This window comes from Vanessa cardui, chromosome 27 (assembly GCF_905220365.1).
Source record: "Vanessa cardui chromosome 27, ilVanCard2.1, whole genome shotgun sequence".
NCBI lineage: Eukaryota > Metazoa > Arthropoda > Insecta > Lepidoptera > Nymphalidae > Vanessa > Vanessa cardui.
Window position 1 is genome coordinate 149,097 of NC_061149.1, and position 27,577 is coordinate 176,673.

Genomic DNA, 27,577 nt, shown 5'->3' on the forward strand with positions numbered 1-27,577 from the left:
GCTGGGAGTCCGCCAAATCCTCGTTTTCCTGTACCGAGTTTATACATTGTATTGTCCGAAATCAACTGAGATGGCCCACTGGTTAGACCCATTCAAGCATTCAAACCGTTCATCTTAACCGATGATTTCGGGTTCAAGTCTAGGTAAGCACCACTAATTTGCTTAATTTGTATTTATAATTCATCTCGTGCTCGGCGGTGAAGGGAAACATCGTGAGGAAACCTGCATGTGTCAAATTTCATCGAAATTCTACCAACCCGCATTGTAATAGCGTGGTAGAATATGTTCCAAACCCTCTCCTTAATGGAAGAGGAGGCCTTAGTGGGAAATTTAGGTAACACTTTACTTTTATTGACCTAATCAAAAACGCATGTCGTGTCTACATCAAGAGAAATGTAATCAATTCAATTTTTTGATTGTCATTTTGTTTAGTAGACCTATGAACATAAAATAAAAAAAAAATAAAACAAAAGAGTAGCAAGCGAGTGATGATCTAATAAATATCATTTTATATTACTAAAAACACAATGTACACTAATGTGACAAATGTGACATTAACATTAAATTAATGTTAAAGGCTAAGATGTATAAAAGATACAATATTACAGGAAAAGAAAATTACAAATCAAAATTATTTCGGCAAATGCTCTGCAATAAAAAACATGAATCGATCACGTGTGTGTTAATCCTTACACATTTATCAAAGTTGCAAGAAATACAATTTGGTAACAGCATTATAACACCAGGGATGAGAATTGGATGAGGTGAGTGTTAATGATGTGCGGTCGGCTCGTAAGGATCCAGCGTGACCACCACCGCAGCGGGCTCGCGGTGGACGCGACACGTTCCAGGCATAAGAGCCTTTCAGCGAATCAGCGGAGCGGCACTTAACATTTACATTTCAAATCTCATACGAGTGTTTGAGAATTATTTTTTCTATGATATAGTTTGGCGGACGAGCATATGGGCCACCTAATGGTAAGTGGTCACCATCGTCCATAGACAATGAGGCTGTAAGAAATATAACAATTCCTTACATCGTCAATGTGCCACCAACCTTGGGAACTACGATGTCATGTCCCTTGTGCCTGTAGTTACAATGGCTTACTCACCCTTCAAACCGGAACACAACAATACTGAAACAATACTGTTATTTGGCGGTAGAATAACTGATGAGTGGGTGGTACCTACCGAGACGGGCTTGCACAAAGCCCTACCACCAAGAAATATAAAAAATAACAAAATAAATCGACTTCAATTGATACTCAAAGAAGATAAATTATAAATAAAATTTGAGACAAAAAAACTTCATCCATCCCTTTAACCCTCGGGGGTGGTAATACTTTTTTCGCGGGTAGGTGTGGAATTGAATAGACGGCAAAAAAGTTCTCTTAAAGTTTTTTTTTTATTTAAAAATTATTGTATTTGTAAATAAAACTCAATTTATGAATAAATTATATATTTAAATAATACCGCCCACCAGCAACAATCTCCTTCAAAAAATTTTTACTACAAAGAAGTTATTACATTCTACAAGTACCTAACGACAATATGGACTCAATTAAGGACACATTAGCAACGATGACAGAATTATTTAATACAAGGATGAACGAATTCCAGCAGGATTTACAAAAAAATTCTTCACCAGTGACTACCAGTTCGTTGCTGATTTCAGTTCCTTCAAGAAATTCATTTTGTCAGCCTTAACTACACTGCAACGACAAGTCGAATTTCTGACTAGGATTATCGATCGTCAGTGTACCGGAGGAGAAGTCCGAGGTTGTGTCGGCGCGCGTCACCAGTATTGTCGCCGAAAACTTAAACCTGGCGAATTTCTCCAGTGCCAGCATCAAATCGTCATATCGTCTTGGTCGGTCATCTGGCAACAAGCCTCGTCCCATTGCCGTTAAGTTTCGTGACGCAGCAGTGCGCGACAGGGTTTGGTTTGCCAAAACCAAACTAAGGGGAACTAGCTTCACTCAGTCGGAGTTCCTGACGAAGACACGGCACACTGCGTTCCTGGCGGCAAGAGAGCGTTTCGGTGTTAACAGGTGCTGGACGCGCGACGGGATCATATTCGTGATCACCTCGGACGGGAAGCGATATCGGGCTGAATGTTTAGCAGATCTCGACGAAATTCCGGGGTCCGTTCCATCTGAAGCGCTGAAGTCTCCCGTCCAAAACATCGCTGCCGGTCCAATAACAACTGAGTGCAAGACACCTGCATCGCGTTCGAAGCGGGTGATAAAGAAATGATTCACTTCGTATAGGTAACTATCTTATTGTGTCTTGTCTATTTGTACGATAACTTTTATTTCTTGTATTAATTACTTATTTCCTTAAATTATTTTTACTTTCATATACTTTCTTGTTATTTTAATAGTAAGACACTTATTTACTTCGTTGATTTACTATTTTTGTTACGGTTTTTCCATATTTGGTTACATTGATTTTTACTATTAATTAATGAACTACTGCACGTCAGATATTATACGTGGCTACGCGACGAGTGCCGGTAGTTTGTTTATGTCATGACTTTATTATCTTAATATGTAAGTGTAAAATGGTAACTGACAATTGGCATACCTAGTTTTGTAACTTTTTTTTTTTTATTTCAATTTTTTTTTATTGTTTTTCTTTGTCTCACTCTATTGTTTAAAATATATTATAATTCCAAGCCTATAGAAAACTATAAGTAAACAAAATTGCAGGATGTATATGTAATTGTGTGTATTGCTAATTTGCTATTATTATGTTATGTTGTGTATTTTTTATATTACTCCTTGCAGCTGGCGGGTGCGTTGAATGGAATTTACAAAGGTTTTATTGTATTATTTTGATATATTTTAGGTATTTAATAAACTGTATTATACAATATTTTATATATATATCTGTTTTTATTTTTATTTATTATAGTAAAAATACCTTTATACATATATTTATTATATTATATTTATTATATATATTTACATATTTAGATATATATTTGTTTATTTTTATCAATTGAAAATGTCTTTAACACATGATTGTGACACGTTTTTATCCTTATCCTCTTCCGACGGATTGTCTAGTGATAACAGTTTTTATAGTATTCCCCCTTTGAGTGATAGTCTTAACTCTCACTTCACAGATTGTTCAAAAAATTTCAATGCAGTCCATATTCATGCACAAAGTATTCCTGCACATTATCCTGATGTGTTGTCGTCTTTTAGTAATAATATTACTTGGTTAAACCTAATCCGGAACGATCGTATCGGCCGGACAGGTGGAGGGGTTGCAATTTACCTTCGCTCTCATATTCCTTTTAATATCATTAATACTTCGCAACCTCAGACCGGTGCAGCAGAGTATCTTTTTGTTGAAGTTATTTTCTCCAACACTAAACTTTTACTCGGAGTTTTTTATAGTCCATGTCTTACTGTTGACTATTTTTCATCTTTTGAGACCTTATTACTTAATTTAACTCCCTTATATAGTCACACAGTAATCATGGGCGACTTCAATACATGCTTGCTGAAAAATGACCACCGGTCTTCCCGACTTAATTCTCTTGTCAACAGTGCTAATTTAAACATTCTTCCTTTGCTTGCCACACATGTTCTACCTAATTGTTCTCCTTCTCTTCTAGATCTAATTATTGTTTCCTCGATTGACCATGTAGCAAAACATGGCCAATGTGATGCCTATGCATTTTCCTATCATGACCTTCTCTATCTGTCTTATAAAATTAAACCACCCAAAGCTAAATCAAGAATTCTTCTGCAGCGCAATTTTAGTAGTATGAATCTGGAGCGACTGTCTGAAGATGCAGCTAAAATCGATTGGAAGGCGGTTGAAAATGCACCTACAATCGATAACAAAGTTGCTATTTTCAATTCGTTGTTAACCCAGCTGTATGATGTCCATGCGCCTATCAGACCCGTGCGGATCAAACATTTCCCAGCACCCTGGATTACATCTGAAATAAGGAAATTACAGGATAAAAAGAACTATGCCAAAGCGAAATATAGATCAGACGCCAGTGAGTCAAACAGAAAGAAATATGTCAAAATTCGAAATCGTTGCAATAGAGTGTGTAGAGATGAACAACGACGCCATATCTACAAATCTGTCATCGAAGAAGAAGATTCCTGTAAAGTTTGGAATTTTTTAAAGTCACTAGGAGTTGCTTAGACCCGACGGGACAATTCTTCTCAAAACTTGAATCTCAATGATTTAAATATCTATTTTTCCTCTTCTGTTGCTATTGACAGTGCAACTAAAGCATGTACAAGGAATCAACTTTCAGCTTTACCAACTCTTGATACTCCTGTTTTCTTTTTTAGTCAGTTTTCCGAAAGTGACGTTAAGAAGAGTATTTTAGTAATAAAGTCCAATTCTATCGGGTCTGACTGCGTTAGTGGTAAGATGATCATTCCCATCATTGATATCCTGATTCCTGTTATCACATCAATTTTTAATGCATCCATTTCCACTAGCGCCTTTCCATCTATTTGGAAAAATGCTGAAATTATTCCTCTCCCGAAAAAAAGTAATCCTTGTTCTATGTCCGATTATCGTCCCATTTCAATTCTTCCACTTTTGTCCAAAGCTCTTGAACGTCTTGTACATCAACAGCTTAGCAATTTCCTTTTAGATCATAGTCTCCTTAACCCTCTTCAATCTGGTTTCCGTCCTGGTCATAGTACGACTACTGCACTTGTCAAAATTACTGAAGATATACGATGGAATATGGACAGTCAAAGGGTTACGGTATTGACGTTACTTGATTTTAGTAACGCTTTTAATACTGTGGACTTTGATATACTTTGTGATATTCTGCGCACTCTTAACGTATCTCCTACGGTTACTGAATGGTTTCAAAATTACTTGCAGGGACGCCGACAGCGAGTCAGACTGAATGATTCATACTCAGACTGGTCAATGGTCTCTGCCGGTGTCCCGCAAGGTGGCGTGTTGTCCCCTCTCCTATTTTCAATGTTTATTAATTCTATCAGCAATATTATCACTTCTCTCTATCACCTCTATGCAGACGATCTTCAGATATACTCTCACTGCACAGTTAATGATTTAACGAAAACTATAAAATGTATTAATAGCGATCTCACATCAATAGCAAACTGGAGCAAATCCTTTGGCTTAAAAGTCAATCCAACTAAAACTAAAGCGATAATAATTGGTAGCTCTAAATTACTAGCTCGAATCGATAGATCGCAGCTACCACCAATAATATTCGATAATACTGAAATTTCTTACAGTGACAGTGTCAAAAATCTGGGTATTTTGTTTGACCAACATCTCTCATGGGGACCACAATTTTGTGACATAAGTCTTAAGATATTCGCTTCAGCTGGATCACTCCGCAGATTGCGTAATACGCTTCCGATTCCTACTAAAATTGTGCTTGCACATAGCCTTCTTTTACCAATTCTTGATTATGCTGACACATGCTATGTCGACATCACTGAGGAGCAACTAAATAAGCTTGAGCGCATTCAAAATTTATGTATACGTTACATATTTGGTTTACGGAAATATGATCATATATCCGAATTTCGCAAGAAGCTCAAGTGGCTCCCAATTCGCCTTCGCAGGAATACTCATATTCTCAATCTGCTATACTGTATACTGTTCAATCCTGTTTCCCCTCCATACCTAAAAGAACGATTTAAATTCCTTAGTGATTCCCACGAGCGTTCCCTTCGATCTGAAAGCAATTTGCTTCTTGAAATTCCTTCCCACTCCTCAAATTTTTATAGCAAATCCTTTACTGTTCAAGCATCCCGTCTTTGGAACTCCCTACCCCTGTCCATTAGACGTGCACAATCTCTGCCAGTTTTTAAAAAAGCTGTCAATAAACATTTCCTAGAAATGTAACTTGGTATTATATAAATATTTCTTTATATGTATTTATCGATTAGTTTATATATTATTTATATATTTATTGATTATATATGTATTTTTGCCTGTGTATATGTATCTATTTATTTTTGTATGCACAAATATATATACTCTTATGTATGTATAATGAATATTCCATTTATAAAAATTGTACACCTATGCCTTTTATAGACCATTTCCTCTGCCCCAAGGTTGCCTGGAAGAGATCGCTTTTCAGCGATAAGGCCGCCTTTTGTGCCATGCTTTATTTTCTTATATTTATTTCCTGTGTGTTATATTTGTCTTGGTGTACAATAAAGAATATTATTATTATTACTTCTTCATATTTAAATGTGACCAAAAGTACAGCCGTCCAAACGAAAACAAATACAAATCTAAAAAATTGACGGAGTTGCTTGTCCGCCCAGTAACTTGACCGACAGTAAGAAAATTACTGCAGCCATACAATTACATTAGTTGATGTATATTATATACAATTGATTACATTGCTGATGGCATTCTTACCAGCATTCCTCGCGTCAAGATTTATACAGCAACTATGTATTTTTTCATTCGTATTTGTATATATTTAATGTTAATAAAATTCTTATATGAATTAAATATTTTACCACAACAATATAATCTTTGTTTATTATGATACACAATACATTAGAGAACAGAAGTGTGAGGAAATAAAATAATTGGCCGATGACACGCTCCAAACAATTGACTGCTCGGCTGAAGCGGTTTCCGTTTTCGTACATTCAAACATTCACTCACAAGAGATTGGTAGGTACCAACTAAAATGACTATTGTAATAGTGCCTGGGATGTCGAGCTTGCTCAACAAAACCAAGAGAGATTTCAGATGAATGATAATGACTCAAAAGTAATATTGAACAGCGAGCACCCTGAATCTTAAGGATGCCGCACAACAATAATGTTTGCGACTAAAGCAATCAGATGTCACTTACAACATGTAAACTGTAGACTGTATTTATAATGTGTGTGTCTGTCTGTCATGCCGTCGGCCACGGTGGTCTTACCGTGTAGCGCCACCGTCCCCTTACTACACTTAAATTTTGAGCCCTCGCCGGCCGTAGAGTGGCGCTCATACTGACGGTGGCTTAGAATGAGGTCGGTGGGGACTGGGGTGGAGAACGCTGTCGTTCGTAGCATTGTTTAATCGACATCGCTAATCTGAGACCTCGTCTCCGTCAGCAGAAAACTTTGCCATCGTGATGTAAAACGTAATGTCAAAGATTTAACACAGCGCCATCTAGTGTGCGGAAGTCGCAATGAGTTAATTACGTGCTTAAGTCTAAGTTCACATATATTACAATTATGAATAACATACAATCTCATATCTCAGGGAGTAATTTCTTCACGTGTGCTACAACTATACGATACAAGTATTTAGAGGCTGTAACTATTATTGATACGATGTTAGGAGTGCTGTTAACACAGTTATCTCGTCGCTAAATGACGTTAGTGTTAGTGTTAATGTTTAGCGAGACGGTGCAGAGTCGCACATAGCGGTCGCGTCTATTGACAGCTTATAGAACTATTGATCAACTGTTAATATCCCATTGCTGGGTTGAGGCCTGCCTTTTGTGAAAGTTTGGAGTAATACCCCTCCACGCTGCTCGGATGCTCGTCGGTGGTTACACATATAGCAGAATTTCATTGAAATTAGAAACATGCAGGTTTTCTTACGAAGTTTTCCTTCAGTGAAGGCAGGCTCTGTTTGCCTATTATTCTTCCTCTCGCCCTAATGTTATTATGGTTGTACAATAAAGAGTATTCTGATATCATATCGTCATATTAGAACCTCTATGCTTAATATTTGGTAACTTGTGACAGGACATATTTGATTACGCAATCATAAAATCCATCCTGATGGCTCAGTATTGTTGCTAATTGCATAATGTATTAGCTGAGGATCAATGGCAAATTATAAACATAGTTAGTTGCTCTTGTTTGAGTCCACGCGAGTCAGAGGTGACCGTACATTGTTGGAATCCGATACAATAAAGTTTAATATGTTCTTGTACTACTTGAAAGGCTTCATGATGATGATGATGATCGGTGGTTGGCTTCATGTGAGTGTATCAGAAAAGCTGATTACCGAAGTGCGATTCCGTCGTGGCCCATAAAATGATTTCCACAATTCGATACCTCGGAAATTATTCAAATCTACCAACTATTGAAATTACCTTTACAGACGTCCGAACTCAATAATCGTTACTACTGCTCACTCCTTACGGTATAAAACTAATACTAATGTTATAAATGCTATAACAACTGTTTGTTTGTAGAACTGAACCCAAGGAAGGACAGAGGCAAGTTTTTATGCCGTAAAACGCGAGCGGACCCACAGGCAACCACTAGTGTTACATATTTTTTATAAGCAATGATGTATGAATTATGTAATACAGTATCATCTAGCTTCCTCACTGTTAATACTTGGGAAACCGTCCCCGGTACATGAATATATAATGTTACGCTATTTCCTAAGAACTGACCCGATAGCTGCTTTCAGTTCTTGGAAACGATAATAAAACAAATTATTAATAAATGTCTTTTTAAAATGTATGTGTGCTTAAAGTTCAAAATCAAATAATTTCTCTAATTGCTACTAAAAGTTAGTAGATCACGTAAACTGTTCGATTCTTTTAAACCCTACGGTGATGCTCGCATTTGTCGTGTCTCTGTGAATGGGTTAAAATCCTATAATATATTTAGCACAGTTTTCCGCATAGCGGTAAAGAGCATACTGCCGGTATTTCAGTGTTGCCCGCTCGCCTCGTAGACTAATTTGGGGTAATTTCTTTCCAATATTATTTCACATTCTATTCCCAAAATCGTAACATTTAAACAGTTTACTTATTTCATAAAAGCTAAAGGACATAATCAGTCTTTGTTTATAATTAATTAATACAACAACTTCCTTTTTATCTTTGTTTCGCATAAAACGAAAACGTATCCATGTATACGTCAATTTAAAAAATATATTAGTAAAACATAGTTTTAACGAAACAAATCACTAAAGAAACGTTCCATAAAAAAAAATTTTGGAACTGTTACAAACTAATACGACACCAAAGAGAACCTACATAATGCGACCTTGGCACTAAAAATCAAAGTGTCTCGAAATAATAATTTTAATACGAAACTAAGCATATTTATAAGCGACATAAATCAACAAAAAACGTCATTCTATTTACGCACCTTAAAACTTTGCGGGTAAAATTAGACGCAAAATGTAGCAACACCGGGGCAGTGTGTTTCTATCGCGGCAGTGAGGAGGTTACGTCCCAAAAAATGGGCTGTGAAAAGAATAATCGCCGAAAACTGTTATGAAACGTTGAGAAACTGTTAATTTAACAAAATTAATATGTTAGTGGCATTATAACAGTTGGTGCGTGCGTAGTCTAAGTAGATAGTGTTTGTTTCCGACGCGATCCGTAGAATGGTAGTGTTCGGTAAGGCTCCTTCATTTATTGCAGACTTTAAAACGACCAGAAAATCTAACATTCAATGCTTAGCTTGTTTATAATTAGTGGGAAATGAGATTCTTGACGCGAAGCTGACCACTCGAGTTTTTCGCTGTAACAGCGGATGATGTGTAAATTACGAAACCCGTATATTGTGGAATTAATATCGTTAATCAAACGAGTGATTTGTTGAATTTTTACGAAGTAAACAATACTCGCACGTCGGGGACGAGGGCTCCGCGAAAATCAATAATGTCTGCGCACAACTTTGCTACGACGACTTTTACGCTATCAAGTCATGGCTCCACTATGTTTTAGATAATCCTGTCGTGTTGTCAGGTTCCTTATTAATTGTAGTAAACTTACAACACACCGCCTTGCATAAAAGCATCAGACAGTTATCTTTGCACGTTAAAATACAAAAAAAAAGATAACATACGTTTGTCGCAAGGTCGTTTGAATAAAATAAATAAAAGATGTATAAATCTTTTATTTAATCTGAAATAACTTTCAAATATAATCAGTTGGAATAGATGCAACTAAAATAATATGCGTGTTATGTACGCGCTGCGGTAAAAATATGACGCTTCCCGCCATTTCAGCTGTCAAGACGCAGCGCAGTCTCTTTGATATTATTTTACGTTTAAAAAAATAGTGATGGCCAGAATATACCGATAACACTTTTTGTAATAAAAAAATAATAATTGTATAATATTTTTGTTATTAAATTAAATGTATTATGTTTATAGTTAAATAGTAATAGGGCATTATTTGCAATAGGACTGAGCAGTCATTAATTAGATAAGAGTTAATTTTCTAGTAGAAAGTAGTATGTTATGTAATTTGTACTCGTGTCGCGTTCAGGCTTCGCAGTATGCGTAACTTTTCACATTGATTTTAATAACGTCTAGACTTTTTGTTGTTTTATTTACTCAGCCTTTCCTTCAGTCTGTAGGCTCCACTCCACTAGGCTCACGTCAGAAACGATACGTAGCGTTCACACGCGCGCGTTAAATGATAAGATTTATTCACAGCCGGAGTTAAGCTAAAATAACATAATGTGTAACTGAGGAACAGTGCGTGGCGATGGATCAGTCGAGCTGAAGACTTGGGACAGTTGACATTGTGGCGATCGGGAGAAAAGACGAAAATGCGCTGGATATTCCCCGTTCCAGGTACATTTGTTATTATATGTGACATTTAAATTAATGTAAAGTCATTAAAAGTACGTTGCTCTTTGGAAACCTGTAATTATTATTGTTAATTAAGTGCATTCAAATACTTTCGAGTGTTTTAATATTATAGTATTTATTCAATTAAACTTTCAGGCCGTCTTAAATACAAATCTTTACATGGTAAACAACGTCAGTTACATTCACCTTTTCTCAGGTCTCAGGTATTACTTTTGCAACGACTATTATTTGACATTAAATAAACAAATTTAATACTTTTTGGAATAGAGATCTAAACTGTGGCGTTATATCGTAGTATTTCATTATAATGTAAACTGTCACCCCTTTTGCCGAATGGTCTGCAGATGTCAAACGGCAGTCTAATAAAAGTTGGCAGCTCGCCAAACTTGACCTATACGTAAAATGCCGAATCAGGACTGAGAAAATGCCGAGACACTCGCCACCGGGGCTGCCTCGGATTGGCGATGAAATCATGATAAGTCAATCGAAATATTATCTTAAATTATACTACAACGATCAATTTATCCATCAATTATATAGATTTGTAACTTTTACTGGTAAACGTGTGAGGAATCTCGTCTGGTACGGAACGAACCACTCGTTAGATATGCTATTACCTAAAAGCAATAATCATTATTTTTTTCCGGTTTGAAGGATAATTGATCCAATGCAACAAACACAAGGTCGTTGGCGCATTGGCGATGCTCGAAATGGCTTACATGTTACAGGGCCAAAGTCTATAAGCGATAGTGACTTACCATCAGAAGACTCGATAGAATGCCTACCTATAACAAATTTAACTAAAAACTATCGAAATATACAATCATATCACACTTAAAACAACATAATATATCTGAGAACGATACAGTATTTTCATATATAATTGACAAAAGTAAATGTGAAACTTTTTAATATTTTTCTTTAAACTATAACGTTATATCGTTAGACATGTATTTCCTTTATAATTTCCTATATATAAGGTTAATGATTAGAAATAGACTGTATAATGTTTTTTTAGACCTTCGCAGCAAAAATTGCATTCAATTCGAGACCAGTCATATCGTGTCGTGTGCGATGTAACCAAATCGCCAATATTTTAAACATATTTTGATTATCCGGTTCCTCTCTGATCATGACTCCTTTGGGGCTTGAGTTTTCAGATACTTAATACTGGTGTCATATTATTGTTCACCATAATCTTCAGATAGGGAGACTGAGGTAATAGTGACCACATCTTACCGCCACCGTGAAACCATTTGCGATACAACTGTTGAGGTCTTTGTACCTAATACAGCTATACAAAATGGTTAAAAAACATATTGTTATATCTGTTTACTCTTTAATTTTATCAGCATAATGAATCTTTGCAAATAGTATAATTTTCTAATCATAATAGTAAGTAATACATTTAGTATAAATGAATATGTCATGATGATGAAGATTCATTGCATTTTTCAATTGCATTGTCCACATCTAGTATGAGATAGCTAGTGTATATTTAAAATAGTTCATTTATCACCGGAAAACAACAATGTTTGTTAATATCATGCAGGAAATTAAATAATGCGTTTCCAAGTACTTGTGCGTTAAGCAGATAGTGTGCATTCAGTTTATTAGTATTATATTTTATATTCAGTTCTTGCGTCCTGAATGGTATATTTTTTATCTGAATCCAATGCATTTCTCTGAAAAGTCCGACATTGAGATATAAGGAAAATGGTCATTAATAACGGTTTTACATAAAATTGTTGGATTAAAATAATTGGTTTCTTGTAAAAGACTGTAATTGCATTACACGACGACGCGTCACGCACGGTCGAGGCATTCGGATCGCGTTTCAGTTCCATCCGGGACCCCGTTGTGAGATTCTTATTTCGCGCCACGTGGCCTGCGAAGTGTTTCCCAAATTCAAAGTCACAAGGAACATCAGAGTTTACTTAGATTTAATGTTTTTTATTAACATATACATATAAATTAACTTTATTAGCAGATCACAAGTGTCTCAACACTCGATAAAGTATTTTTCTGCTAATCATACGACTATGATTATAAGGCTACGTTGATTAATTTTCGATACAAAAGTAGAAAAGTTATAACTTCTCAAAACAACGTATTATGGCAGTAACTATAACATCAATTTGCTCGCCTTTCATGACTAGCAGCAACATAAGAAACATGAACAAGCCACGATCGTCATCTTCAAAAACCTGAATCCGATATCAAATTATTTTGCTTGAAATCTCAATGTAGACTGCGTTGACTGCTCTGCATTTAATTTCCATTATCTCATTAACATTTGACTTTGAGTTAAAAATAAAATAGCATCATAATTAGCATGTACGACGTATAATTAAATTATCTGTTATTAGAATATAAACTAATGCAATAATCTCGGAGTCTCGATACTTGACCTGCTATTATGACTTCGATCTTTATGACGTTTTAAGTATTCTACGTGTATTGATTTATTTGTTTTCTCGTATCATTATCATAAAATATACTTGGTTCTGATAACTTCCACTGTAGGCTGATTTAGATGAGAGTTGTTATTGAGATAATTTTATATTTATTATAATTTTATAGATTTAAATCAAATAGAAGGACAATCGTTATCCTGGAATCCACTTAATATTTCTTTTGTTCTTCAAATAGACAAATGCCACCTTAGTCTACCCGTGACCACGAACGCTGTAAAGTGCTCGAAACGTCGGGATGTCCAAAATAATTAATATACGCGATTCAAATCCGTTATAACTAGTTTTATTTAAATTTGTAATAATCGCGAAAATTTAAGACAACATTATAGGACAATGGTTGGTTTTTATCACGCAAATATCCGCCAAGGGTGTGAAAACTGGGATGAAATGAATCATTTCTTAAGTAAGAAAATAAAATATTGTAATTTAATTTAACTTCAAAAAATATTTCTGAATTTTTAATACATTAATTTTAAAGCAAATTAACATGCATATTCTAATCATGTAAATAACATTTAAGTTTAAGTCGGTATAGTCTCTCGGCTGTGTAACGACTTAATGAAAAAGTATTTAGTAGAGTGTTGAAGTCCTAAGTGATAGGAGATATATCTGAGTAACTACCGTTTACAAATTGCTACTGCACACGCGTGTGAACCATCACAGTAGAACTAACGGATAAGATTTGTATACATATATACGTATATATCTTGGCCTATGTTAGAAAATGTGGGTTAGGTTGGTATGTAGATTTAAATACAAAGCTAAAATAAAAAAAAGAAAAGTTCGTACTAGCGAATGCTTAGTATATTACGGTACTGCACCAAAACTTAGATCTTGAATGGGGCTCACGAAACGGCAGCGGCCGCCTGTAGCGCGGGCATCGTCTACTCTACGTCACTCAGGCTTTTTGTAATTTGTATATACATTCAATTTTGTCGTCAATAATGACAATTAGTAATAACAGCCAGAAAATGTAAAACTACTAGACAAATGACGAGGGAGTCATTTGTCTTGTAGTAGAGGGAGTAGTTTGTCCTCTTAGGGAGGCGAGATACTTATTCACCACACTACTGCAGTGCGCCAGACATAATATGTCTAGATAACATATACATATATCCGATATATTCAGAGAACTACACGATTCACCTTCAAGTACCAAATCTCACCTTGTAGAAAGTCAGCAGGCACCAACCACCGCCCATTGGCACCTGCAACTACGGGGGCCTATACATACGTGGCCACTTTTACGTTTTTTCTTGAAGGTTCTAAAATCGTATCACGAAAACCCTCAGCAATAACTGCAAAAAGTAGTTGTACAAAGCAAAAAATGGTAATGTAATTGTAAACTGAGATGGTAAATGTAATTTGGTATTTTAACACGTTATCCAACGGGACAATTCTGACAATTCCTCGGAGCATTTCCGATTAAATCAGGCAAATCCAGAGTTTTCAAACATCTCTGCGCAAAGTCAAAAGATCGGATAGATCGATTTGATCATCAACAATTCAAGCTCGCTTTTTAATTCACTCTACGCTCGAAACTGTCATATGGAGGAAGCTGGTACGGGGAGCTCCCAGAGTTGAGTACAATAATCCACGTAGGGAATCTGTGCCAGGTATACTTGTAGGCGATGAGTTAACGTGAAGCACCGCCTCTCCTTGAAGATCACTCTGAGCTTTTTAGACGCTAATTTGAATTCACCTTACAGTCGACCGCAGAAGTAAATGACATACGAAATACAGACTCCGAGTAATCCGTTACTGTGCCGGCAAGTGTGCTGTGTCGCAGACTGGTAACTTTGCGGTGTTTCGTTTGACTAAGTCAAGTCGGTGACAGTGACTACTGAATACTTGAATTCAGGCACAAACAGTGTTAATTTTACTACGTCTTTGCTCAGAATCGAGCCTGCATTCTTCAGTTAAGACCCACGTTTTCTATCAAGTCGACCTCACCATGAATATATACATACATATATATATTAAGTACTAATTAAACTCAAAGCTCAGATCTTCGCGTTATAAGTTTCTAATGTCAAATTTCTAAAAAAAGCAGTTCTTTGCGCTGAATCAAGCAATTAAAATTAATTTTCATGAGTGAATGTAGTCTTGATTAGATAAAATGTAAACACAAGTCGTTTTCTTGTAATCGCGAGCGGCGTGCGCCGTACACAAGCGTCGTAAACAATGGTTTTAAATGCTGAGACGTTACACAGAACCGTTTTACGACGACAGTAAACAGAAACATTTAACCCTATGTAAAATTCTAATTTATAAAGCTTATAATAACGGTTTAATTTCGCTTTTATTTGCTTATCAATTCTTAAAATACTTACTAATAACATTATTCATTTTACGCAAGACACCAAATTATAAATAAAAAACGTTAATATTTTATACACGTACATTTCTAATTTATTTAATAATCAATAATATCAATAATATATCAATAATACAATGTGTTATTCTAAGAATGGCGAGTGTGAAAAAGGTTATTTAATTTGTCATTATTTTATAAAAAAAAAGGCCGCATCATAATTGTCAGTTTGCGGGCATAAAATCGTTCGTGCAAAGATTTATCGATAAGAATACTTGCCAGCGCGACCCGCGGCCCACTTTGGCGCCATTAATAAAATAACGTCATTGTATTCACGACGGGCGCGGGGCAGTTTGGAGACCAAGGTTCGAATCAAACTGCCCACTAGAAATATATTTATAAAACAGTTATTGCGATAAATTTATGTTTTAGAATATATGTGTCAATATTCCTTTATATTTGCTCAATTTTATATGTTTATAAAAATATATTAAGATCGACACGAAAATGTATTAATCTAATATCAAAAAGCACGTTAAAACGTATTTATTTTGGGTTGTAACTCTTATTTTTACGATATCACCGAAACATAATATAAGGCAATAACAACTATTGGCCTGTGCAAGTAAAAACTGTTAATAAAAAATCAGACATTCATCAATTTTGGGGCAAAGTTTAGCGATGAAAGTGAAGATAAATCATTTAGTTTTATGACAACAAATGTGTACTGTTTGCTATCACCCTGTCCCTGCATTAGGATTATTATGGTAGGGCTTTGTGCAAGTCCGCCTGGGTAGGTACCACCCCCTCATCAGATATTCTACCGCTAAATAACAGTACGTAGTATTGTTGTGTTCCGGTTTGAAGGGTGAGTGAGCCAGTGTAACTACAGGCACAAGGGACATAGCATCTTAGTTCCCAAGGTTGGTGGCGCATTGACGATGTAAGGAATAGTTAATATTTCTTACAGCGTCATTGTCTATGGGTGATGGTGACCACTTACCATCAGGTGGCCCATATGCTCATCCGCCAACCTATTCCATAAAAAAAACTCGATTATTTAATACATATATAATTAGTAATTCATAAAACAATACGAATGCAGGTTATAAGTTAACATACTATTCATAGACAATGGAACATATAACAACTAATAAAAAATATTAAGATACTTAAAGTTGACTATTTGTAGTGCATTCTTGCTTATTCCCGCCCCTCCTCCCGCTTGAAATACTGATTGATTTGTGAAATGATTTAAAACTTATAAAATCATATACCATGAACTTAATTTAATACAAACATTTTGATAAGTTAATAAACCTTTTCTGTGAGTAAAGTGAACATACTAAATATTAAAGTCAAATCAGTTCTGTCGTGTTTGATGTGTGTGTAATTGTTTTCAGTTCTCCTCATGTCCTGGTTCGGAGTGGAGCAAGTAAAAGGGAACTCCTGCATCCGGACTGGTAATACGCGGGACGTTTAGCCTGTGTCAAATGTCACGTGTGGACGTAACTAGCTGTCAAACTGTTTAGCGTTGTGCGTTGTCGGCGTCGATATCGATGTCGGTATTTTACAAAAATCATTTATTTTTTAACATTTGTTTTTGTACAAACTTTTTAAATATTTTTTTTTAAAGTTGTGTATGTTTTTTGTTGTTTTTATTGAGGCATTTATTTTATTTCATTTATTTTCGTAATTGGAATTATTCGATGTAATCACGTGACCGTCACTCGCCAAAGTTGTACCGTCGAGGTTGTATCGATATCGACGTCACGAATCGAATCGTTTGTTTGTGTTTGAGTGTCCGTAGGAATGTGTGTTAAGTGTTTCAAAGGAATGACTAAATTGTATGCATGTTGTACTTTCTTCCTCCTGAATTCCAGACACTGCAGAATTGGTATTTCGTTACACTCAAACATGCTTCCTGCGAATAACTGACGTCTATCGACAACAACAACAGCCTGTAAATTCCCACTGCTGGGCTAAAGGCCTCCTCTCCCTTTGAGGAGAAGGTTTGGAACTACTGAAGTCTAACGGTTTTATTTTGTAATCGTTCGTGATCGTAGTCGACCAAATAATTCCGATTTTATCACACTCTTAACACGAGAGTTTTTAAATGTAATCATTGTATTAGTCTCTATATTTTTACTCATATGTTTATGAAGACATTTTGTTTTTTTTTTAACACACAATATTTCATTTGTTGTTCAGTTATTCACAGGAACTTCTCCTTCTTTCGTAAGAACTCTATTAGATTCGTGTAGTGTGTGTTTTTTTTTCAGTTTTTTTTTTCTTTTTTACTAATTGAAGCATGGATTTTCAGCATTGTGGACACTAAGTCTGAGTCCTCTTGTTCAGGCGGAATGCCAAAGTAAGTACTTATTTCCTTTGAATAAAACCGCTAAGCTAAACTCCAGCATTGACCCGTTACCTATCGTCGACTAAATTCGAAATATCGTAGCTGAAGACGAGGCTCGTTACATGAATGCCGAACGGCTGCGCTATTAACCAGTGGCGCATTTTGTAACATATTTGGCAAAAAGACATCGATCGTAATATTCAGGTACGACACAGAAACTAAATCTAGTTACAAGTATTACTAATTTAGTCAACGATTTGCTTACACGATCGCTTACTGACCCGGAGCTGTAATACCCGCGCAAAGAGGTGCTTAGCGATTAGCGACAAACAGTCGACGCCTGTTTTTCGTTTAACGTAATAACTAACCTTTCAACTTCACCGCTTTCTCTTCTAATATTTTTAATTTCATAAATCATTTCCGATTTTATATTGTTTTTATTAAAATGATAAAATTCGTAACGACTGTAATATGAAAAAGCGTAACAAAACGTTGATAGTTTACGTTGAAAATTTCAAGTTCATGGCAAAGTTTTGAAGCACTCCATTTTTGTATCGCTTCGAAATTCACTGACAGTTCATATATGTCACTGCTTTGGCGATACTCTTATCTTAATAAGTTTTTTTATTATTCTAAATTCTCTTATAATATTAATTTATTCTCGATAAGATCGGTAACACTGTCAGGTCGGCTCTGATGAAATACTACTAAGTTATAAGACAAGATAAAATGTTACTAGTTAAATATCAAATAGGAATCTTATATACAAGTGTCATATTAAATAATAAACCAAACGAATATAAATTTAAGTTTGCAAAGATAAACGTGTGCATGTTGACGCCGTAAATATAGCTTCAGTGAAGTAGAAATAATATCTGAATTATGACCTATATGGTGTGTAAATTTACACCATACCGTGTATGGTATTCATATAAATTACACCATAGAGAACACCTTGAGGCTCCTTATTTATAACAACGAATGCCGTTTTGTATTATTCTGTGCAAACAAGAGGTCGCGGTGACATTCATACAGTAACGTACTTCTGCTGAAATGTTTCGAGCAAAAAGCGTGACCGTACATGTAATACAAACGCTGGGCCGTGTGCCTCACGCTATTAGACATGTCACCTAGTTTTGGTGAATTTATTTAGTAACTTTACATAAAGTAATCGATTCACCCGGTACGTTGTCATCATAACCACATGTTAGCATAAAAAGTTAGCGTTTTATATTTTCATTTCGTCAAATGATTTTAGAAATTGCGTACTACTGCGTATAGTAATTACATAAACTGTAATTATGATTGTTTGAATTCGTGTCAGACTGCCACACGTCACAAAGGGGGCTCGCGTGTTCTACAAACCCCCGTCGTTAGCGAGGCAACCTCGGGAACTTTTTTCTTTTCTGTTTGAGTCAACAAACAAAGATGTCTCTTTTCTGTAAGAAAAATTCGAACCAAAAGATTGCGCGGCTGCTTTTAAAAAAACTATAAATACTCAAGACGTCGGGAAATAAAACTTTACATTCGCATTTGTCTATAGTAAACTAAGTATCTTGTCAGACGAGAAACGATTTCCACTTACGGCTTATCGATATAATAGGTTTACGATAGTGACGCCGCATGGGGTACATCACTTAAGCCAATTATCGAGTTTTTATTTCTTTGAAAGTACGGATAACATGCTCTGATCTCGTTTCGTTTACACGCCGGCCCTCAACCTCTATGTCCATTTTACGCGGAAAATAATAGACTCTAACAAAATTTGAAAGAGAAATTTCGAACTACATTCGAGCAAAATAACGGACCTAATATTAATATTTGAAGGCGATTAATTTAATCAAAATAATTAAAACGAAACATAATAAAAGCTTTAGCTTACGACGAGGCACGTCGCCGTGCGGCTCGCGTGACTGGGTCACCTAAGTTTGCATGCGGCCATTACCTGCATTATGAATCTCGGTCTAAGAAATCCGGCACAAAAGGCCGCGTAATGCATGATTAAAATTTATATATTAAAATATATGTACTTGGTTACCGCAGACGAACAAAATTACAGTAGAATGCCTTGCGGCGCCGCTGCACTGGGCACATGTAGTCTTATTCTGTGAGCAGTGTTACTTTTTATACATTACGTACACAAGATGTATTATGATGATGTCCGGATGTCCGGTTTGGCGGTCAATAACACTGTTTACAATTTAGGACTATCCCAAGTTGGATTGAGGCTTATTGCTTAGACGAGGCTTGTAAGCAGTCCACCCCACGAGTTACCGATACATAAGAGTTAAGTTACTCGAGTTGATATTATTATTAAGTACATCGTATTGTTAACTAATCCATGTTGACTAACGTTTCCTGCGGTCTTTGAGGTCCTGGGTTCGAATCCCGGGTCAAATAAACGCGACTGGAATCGGTCGGGAGACGATATTCATTAATGTTATTTATCGAGAAGTACGGCGATGGACGTAAAGTCGACGGAATCACCGTCGACTTTACGTCCATCTGTTCTGCACGAGATGGAGGATTCCTCGATAAATAACATCATTGAGGATTAGTTAACAATATCATGAGCACTTACGGTTTAGTTTAGTACAACTACACCGCCCGCAAATAATAGCATCCGTCACAATAGTGAGGGCTCTAGAGCTCTCACGCCGTAGGAATTTCATTGAAATCGTCGCAGTTTTTTAGACCTAACAATACTCGTTTTAATAAAACGCATTTCATTCCGTAAGACGTTACGTTAACGTTACATTTTTCATTGCTTTCAAATTTGAATAACGTTAATCATGATATCTAGCTCAATAGCTCGATGGATCATTACTCAGTGGCACGACACGTGTCGCCAGCTGCGACCCTTGAGCTATTGTCATCCCCACTAAAGCTTTACTCATAATTGGAGGGGTATGGAGAGCAGGCGATCAGTAACGTGTGTGTGTTTGCCTTGACAGCGCGCACGATTTACTGTTATGAGTGTGACAGCTGGACGGACGCTCGATGCAAGGACCCCTTCAACTACACCGCCCTGCCGCGGGACCAGCCGCCGCTGCAGACCTGCAACGGCTGCTGCGTCAAGATGGTTCGCTATTCCAAGAGCCGTAAGTATAAATAACTATACCATTCCATATACTCCACTTTTTTCAGTTGTTGTTTTGATAGTTAACAGTCGATAGAAAAGCCCAGCAAAGGGGTTACTCAATTGTAAGTCAGGTCAGTGATGCACATAGACACTGGTTGTATAAGAAATCATGCCCGTCGTAAATATCACTTTGTCAATTAATCCCCGACCTTGTAAGCTAAGTGTTCTGTCTCTTGTGGCTGTGGTTACCCTGGCTTAGGCACCCTTCAAACCGGGGCACAATCAGTGTTGTTTTTTTAAGGATTGATTGATCATGAGAATGGGATGATGATAAATTTTGTTTTATGATAGTGGGTACCAATTATCTTAAAACAAAATTTATAATACAACTGGTCCTACTTTCTGACCCTATTTAATTACCCATAATGTCTCGAAAGTCGATTTCGATGGACACGAATCCCTATCTAAATAGCAGCAATGCCCAGACGGCGACGCCCACTAACGCCACGATATGGTTCCGTTGCAGCGTACGAGGTCGTCCGGCGCACTTGCACGTCGCAGCTCCAGATAAACCTGTTCATGGTCGATCACGTCTGCATGATGGAAAGTACAGGCACTGGTCACATGTGTTTCTGCGAGGAGGACATGTGCAACGGCGCACCGACGGTCGACATCACACTGGCGTTGACGGCACTGGTCTTGCTCGCATGTGCATGTTGCAGGTGAAGTAGGACGCTAGTTACCGCTAGAGGGCGTCGATCGATCCATCGACATTTCCTTGCTCGTTGGTGACGAACACTTCTCGATGCACTTTGATTCGCGACCGCGAGCGAGGCGCGCGAATCAAAATATCGATCGACTCGATGGCGCAACCCTAGTTATTTAATTACTATCTTCGTCCAATCGTAGTCTGTAGTATAGTTTTTGGAGGTGCTTAGTTTTCACAGCGCAGTATTAAAGTTTAGCTGGAAGCGTTTATCTAACAATTTTTCTAATAACATTTCATTGATACACGAGCCATCAAACCTAAGCCGCGCCACGCGGCGCTCTCAAAGCGTCAGCGAACCGCTGCGAGCCGTGGTCGCTGTGTGAGCAAATTGAGTTACTTGACTTTCATTTCTGTACAATTACGGACTTTAAAAATTGATTTTAGTGTAGTTACAATTAGTTTATTTCTCGTTTTTGTACAAATTGTTGAAGCGTACAGCGCTGTTGTCGTTGTAGTGTTGCCATTTTGAGGGCGCCGCAGGTCGCGGGTAAACAAAAAAAACAAGCAAAATCACTCGAGCTGTCTTCTTAAAAAAATTCACTTGAAAAAATATGTGTAACAAAAATCTCACCCCAAAAACATTTTTGTGAAAACTAAACGCTTAAATTATTTTTCATCTAACTTTCCAATATTACGCTAATATAAAAACGACTATAATTATTATATAATAAAAAAAATCTTAATTAATTTTACAAATATTTCAAACTTTTAGCGTGTAAATAGTGCTGTCACATAGTGATGTGACTGATTATTATCGATAACTGATACTTCGCGACGCTTCTAACTTACTGGTCCAATTTTAAGACCAACTTGAATTTGCTCATAGACGCACTTTATAGACGTGAAGCACTCTCTAGGTAGAAATAAACGATAACGAATGCGAAGCGACGAGAGCTAGCGAGAACTGCCGCGTGCGTAGCTGCCGTTAAGGACGTAGGTTAGGTTCCAGGAATAGTTTCAAACGTGATATAGAAATTATAAATTTCGTTATAATGTGAGAATACTTCGTGATTCATTAGATTTCGATGTAGAGTTTATACGTCGTAAAGGAAATGTATTCAGACGGATCGCTAGACACACCAACGCAGCAGCACGAGCAGTGTCACTCCATTCCCAAGTGCCGCATAGTCGTGCCGCTGGTCTTCGAGGAATGACGAACAGGAGTTCAGAGGATTGTAACGGCTCAGACAAAGTGCTGGGTGATTTCACAATCCAAACGTCCGCCGTACTTATTGTAATAACTCGTTTTTAAACGCCATCTTGAGATTATGTCTGTAAAAAAATCGTATGCCTTTTGAAGAAAAAGATTATCTTTAAGTAATATTAACGATGAATTAGTCTCTTTAAATCTCAAGTCTGTAGCGATAAAGTTTTATCATCGAAATTAAAAGCTAATCGCTACGAACGCGCCGTAAAGTTAAAATAACCGCGTGGCGTCGGGCGCGGCGCTGTCGCGTCGTAAATTGTTTTTCAATTTCTCATCATCTCTTGTCTTATAAACACACATTGACTGTTTAATGAGCCAATGAAAATTCCCGAGTTTAATAGGTTTAACTATAACTGGTCTCAGCTGTTTATAAAACTTAAAACAGACTCATGTTTACATCATTAACAATGTTCCAAAGAGACACACAGATCCAGTACTCTAGCCTGGTGACGGCTAGCGCCAGCGCGGGGCCGCAGGAGAAATTTCCCCAAGTATTATCCCCTAAATCAGTTGCAAACTGTATACGTTTCCTTTACACGGAGTATCGAGTGAGAAGCAGAAATATTTTTCCTCGGTTGAACTGCATTTTGTACCTACGAAAGTACAAATCATAATATAATAGAACAGTACGTTAAGATACCGAAGGCATCGCCGTGATAAATAGTTACATCCGATTCCTAGACGCAATAAAACGAGTGCAGTGTGTTCGTACTGACGTGTTTGAGTTTATGCGTTGCGTGACTTAGGTTAGGTCTAGATAAATAAAGTGCTAGATACTAGTTGAGGCGACGCGTACAATGACCTCATAATGTAACTAATTATAAATTAATCTAGGAACATAAACACCAAATAAATTTAATCGTTAATATCGTATGTAGATAAATTTATTCGTTAAGTTTATCCTTTGGTTTCGTTTTTATATATTTCATAAATATATTGTAAATTACGTGAATATACCATTAATATAATAGTATATTTGATATAGTTAACTTCCTTCTTATAAAATAAGCGTTTATATATAATATATATGATTCGTTTTCATAAATTCTAATTATAATAAATTTTAATATCTAGGCTGAATAAAATGCGCTGCAAAATTTATCGAATTTTTTTATCGATATCATGAAAGCTCTACGCTTTGTGACGCACGTCAGCGCGCGGTTGAAAGAGAAATATTTTTCTCATTTATTTGTAATATAGGAATATTAATCAATATAAATATTTATCAAAAAGGTGAAGAATATTAGACAATGAAATACAATTACGAGTTGAATCATTTTATATAAAAAAAAATATATATATTAAGCGACTGCCATACACGTGTCAGCCTGGAACAAAAGTTTTCGATTCGTCGATTGTGTGACCATAGATTAAGCAGATTGCTAGCCGTAGAGGAGTTTTGCCATTGAAACAATTTACATAATATATTCATTAATTTATGACAATATATTTATATCGACAAATTATATTTATAAACATTAAATTCAGTTCATGTTTTATGAGTAAAAAGCTAATGACGGTTTATATGTATACTAAAAAGCATTGCATGTTCAGTTCTTAATGAGTAATAAAGGTGATTTTAGCATGAACACTGCACCGTAGTTGGGCTGCCTCCCGGCACTTTGTAAGCAGGTCTGCCAACATCGCGATAGCACTCGTACGATTCAAGAGGATATTTACAACAAAATAACAATCATATTAATTGATAATAATAATGCTAAATTGGAAATAATCAGATTTGCATACCATTTTTGAACGTATATAAGATGGTGACGACGGACATACGAGAATAAACGCTGAGGTTAATGGTTTGTAAATATTATTATGTTGGCAGACCTACATTTGTAAATCTGACAGCTACCATTTTCTAACAGTTGTCACTGTAAAAGTTATAACACTGAGGTACAATAACGTTACATTAAAACGTTAAAAATAACTACATTAGAAATTAAACGTTATTTTTGTATTCTCAGTTAAATTTAACTAATGTTTTTAACGTAACAAGTGCGCTAGTGTTGGTATAATTTATTTTAATAATATATAGTCATAATTTAAAAATTGTAAACAATAACTTAAACTAAATTCGCTTTAATTTATCAACTAAATAGTCTAAGAATGCTATGTATCGTTGAAATATGTTTTTTTAGACTGTTTCGCGCTGCCAATCCTTAAATAAAATACTAGCAATAAATTTAAAAATAACGACTTTAAAAGCTTCCAAAGCTTTGCAACTAATTCTCCTCTGAAAATAAAAAAGGATATTTCAACAAATATTTTCCATTACAATTTCTTCTTCACTTTGCGATTGCATATCACGCATAGAAGTCTAGCTGTTTCTAAATTTTATAGGCTATTAGAATAACATATCTTTCGCATTCGGCATGTGCCACGCGAATGACCTAAGGACCTAGGCGACCTAGTATTAAGCATGTATTCGGACGATTCAATAACAAAAAGCGTAGCCATAACGATTTTTCCATTAAAAACTATATTCCATTATTGTAATATAGACAATGGGTTATGTTCTGTCTCTGTCACGCCAACTGTAATGGGAAAAGGGGGAAAAAGAGAAGTCACTAAAAATATGGAGGACATGACAAGACATGACTCAGCAAATTGTTACTAGGACTTATTAGATATTACCTCTACGACATCAGATCACGTAAAGTTTATCTTAAATCACCTGTAGGGAAATTGTTTTGGCTACGTCTGTGTATTTTCATTGAATTAACAGTAAAAAAAAAATATTTTGAATAATGAAATGACTAAGGCTTTTTAAACAATACTATAAAAGTTATTGAGTTCGTTTTTCTTCTAATGGAATGTAAATTGCACTCACTCACTTACTCTACCAGCTGACCGCTTAAAGGATAATGTTACCACCAGATATGTCGACTGTTGTATATTTTGAGCTTCGGAATACCTGAACTTCAAATAAAAACGAACGCTCCATTTGCAAAATAGCCATACAGTATAATTAGTTTGTGCGTTTGCAAATTAATAACGTAATTTAAGAAGTTATGTTATGATTTCCCTCAACACACCAATAATACTTGTATGTATGTATTCTTTACTTGGGCGCATGTTCTGAAGCTCAAAAGTTGGAAACAATGTGACCTGTTTGTGAATATTTTCACATGTCATTCGTTGATCTGAAATGAACGAATCCCAAATAATTAGAAAAAAAACATTTAGCATTAGTTTTTAATGTTTTGCGTTGATTTTAATCTGGATTTTCAGAGTGAGTCAAGTCCGTACAGTGTTAGGACTGCTCCGAGTGCGAGTATATGATGTCATCGATTACTTTTACGATATAGGGCTTCCTGTGACTTACCAGATGAGACTAAAATACTCAATTTATATTTGTTAGTTTATTTTATGTAGTCGACATTTTAAACTACATATCTTTCTTAAGTGTAATGCAAATATGTTAATACATTTTCCATAACATTTAATTTATTACATTTATATTACAAATGTGTAGTAATTCGAGATCTATTATGTTTAAGTCATTTAAAAATTTATTAATCTAAATATTTGGGATTATATCCGATACGAAACGTAACGATGTAATGTTACTGGACAAGCAAACAACAAAAGTATTTAGCTTTAAATGAATATTGTTTGATAAATAATTCCTTATATCACTTTTAAAGCAGTTATGCTTTGAACTAAACTTTGAAGTTCAAACATGTATAGATAATAATTGCGTATTGCTTTGTAACGTTAAGTAACGTTAATTATATTTCGTTACTTCGCGGTCGGCGTTTCGACGTATCGTAATAATTTTATAAAATGTTACATTTATATCAAGTTTATTTTAATGTAATTAATTAATGTTTTAATTAATTGTTATGTAATTATAAATTAGTGTATTTAATTTTGTTACAGATTATTATAAATGATATTGAATCTATTTTCACTTATTATATATATTTTTAATAAATATTATTTTAATAAGATATTATTAATGTTGCAGTTCGTTTTCTATTACGTAATATAGTATGGGTTATCTCGTTATACACTTAGTTGTTTTTCAATATAGATACTTTAAATATACGTTAAGTATAAGAACCTTCTATGCAGCAATAATTTTAACTATTTCTAGCAAAAACATGTAAAAATTCAGCCACGCACTGTTTTTATTATAACGTTTTCTTTAACGTTGCTCTTTAAAATGTCAATGTCAATTTATTTTATAACGACTAAACACACTTATTCGCAATTGAACTAATTTCTTTTTAATTTAAAAAATTGCAAATATTCAACCACTCTAAACGGTGCAGTGATTAAGTGTAGTTAGTCCCATTTAATTTCCTTGAAATGTAAATAGAGAAACACAAATTACGTGCAGACGATGTGGGTTTATATCAAGCTACAACGCTGACAATAAAAGAACAGTGCAGTATTATTTCTTGTAATTTTGTCATTACATATCTTAAACTTTAGCTTTGGCAGATAAAAAAAAATAAAAAAGGCTTCATATACACATGCAGACTTAAATAAATACATTTTGTTTTTTTTCCTTATTTAAGTAGTCCGAAAAACTGCAATAATTATAAAGCAAATAATATGAATAATTACATAATGGGCTTTACTTTAAAAAAGGATCATCTGCCTGCTGCCTTAGAGCACTGGAAGTAGCTTCAAATATAAAATCTAATAAATTGCACTGTGTAGCGCCAATCTTGTTGGTACTTATAAAACTTTTTGTTCATGATTATATTTTTTTATCTGCTAAGGTTATGTAAAATTCAATGCATTTTTTTTATTATTAAAGTGCCATATTTATAGATATTG

The 27,577-nt window shown here is 35.5% G+C and overlaps 1 protein-coding gene across 6 annotated transcripts; it reads left to right on the plus strand.

The window, feature by feature from the left end:
* Window positions 1-9,153: 9,153 nt before the first annotated feature.
* LOC124541114 (protein quiver) lies at window positions 9,154-27,577 on the plus strand. 6 transcript variants are annotated; one of them, XM_047118946.1, is made up of 6 exons: window positions 9,154-9,364; window positions 10,325-10,551; window positions 16,764-16,823; window positions 17,684-17,731; window positions 20,674-20,820; window positions 21,328-27,577. In XM_047118946.1, exons 2-6 carry the CDS (start codon window positions 10,527-10,529, stop codon window positions 21,525-21,527), a joined length of 480 nt encoding a protein of 159 aa, XP_046974902.1. In that variant the 5' UTR covers window positions 9,154-9,364; window positions 10,325-10,526; the 3' UTR covers window positions 21,528-27,577. The 6 variants fall into 6 exon arrangements, with proteins under 6 accessions (XP_046974902.1, XP_046974904.1, XP_046974903.1 ...); XM_047118948.1 differs by having other exon boundaries at window positions 10,399-10,551; XM_047118947.1 differs by having other exon boundaries at window positions 10,411-10,551.

Bases quoted from the DNA above. Each gene is read 5' to 3' on its own strand.
- LOC124541114 (XM_047118946.1), top strand. From the start codon at position 10,527: ATGCGCTGGATATTCCCCGTTCCAG. The intron at 16,824-17,683 runs GTAATACGCGGG...ATGGATTTTCAG, and splicing joins GAACTCCTGCATCCGGACTG to CATTGTGGACACTAAGTCTG. The intron at 17,732-20,673 runs GTAAGTACTTAT...TTGCCTTGACAG, and splicing joins TGTTCAGGCGGAATGCCAAA to CGCGCACGATTTACTGTTAT.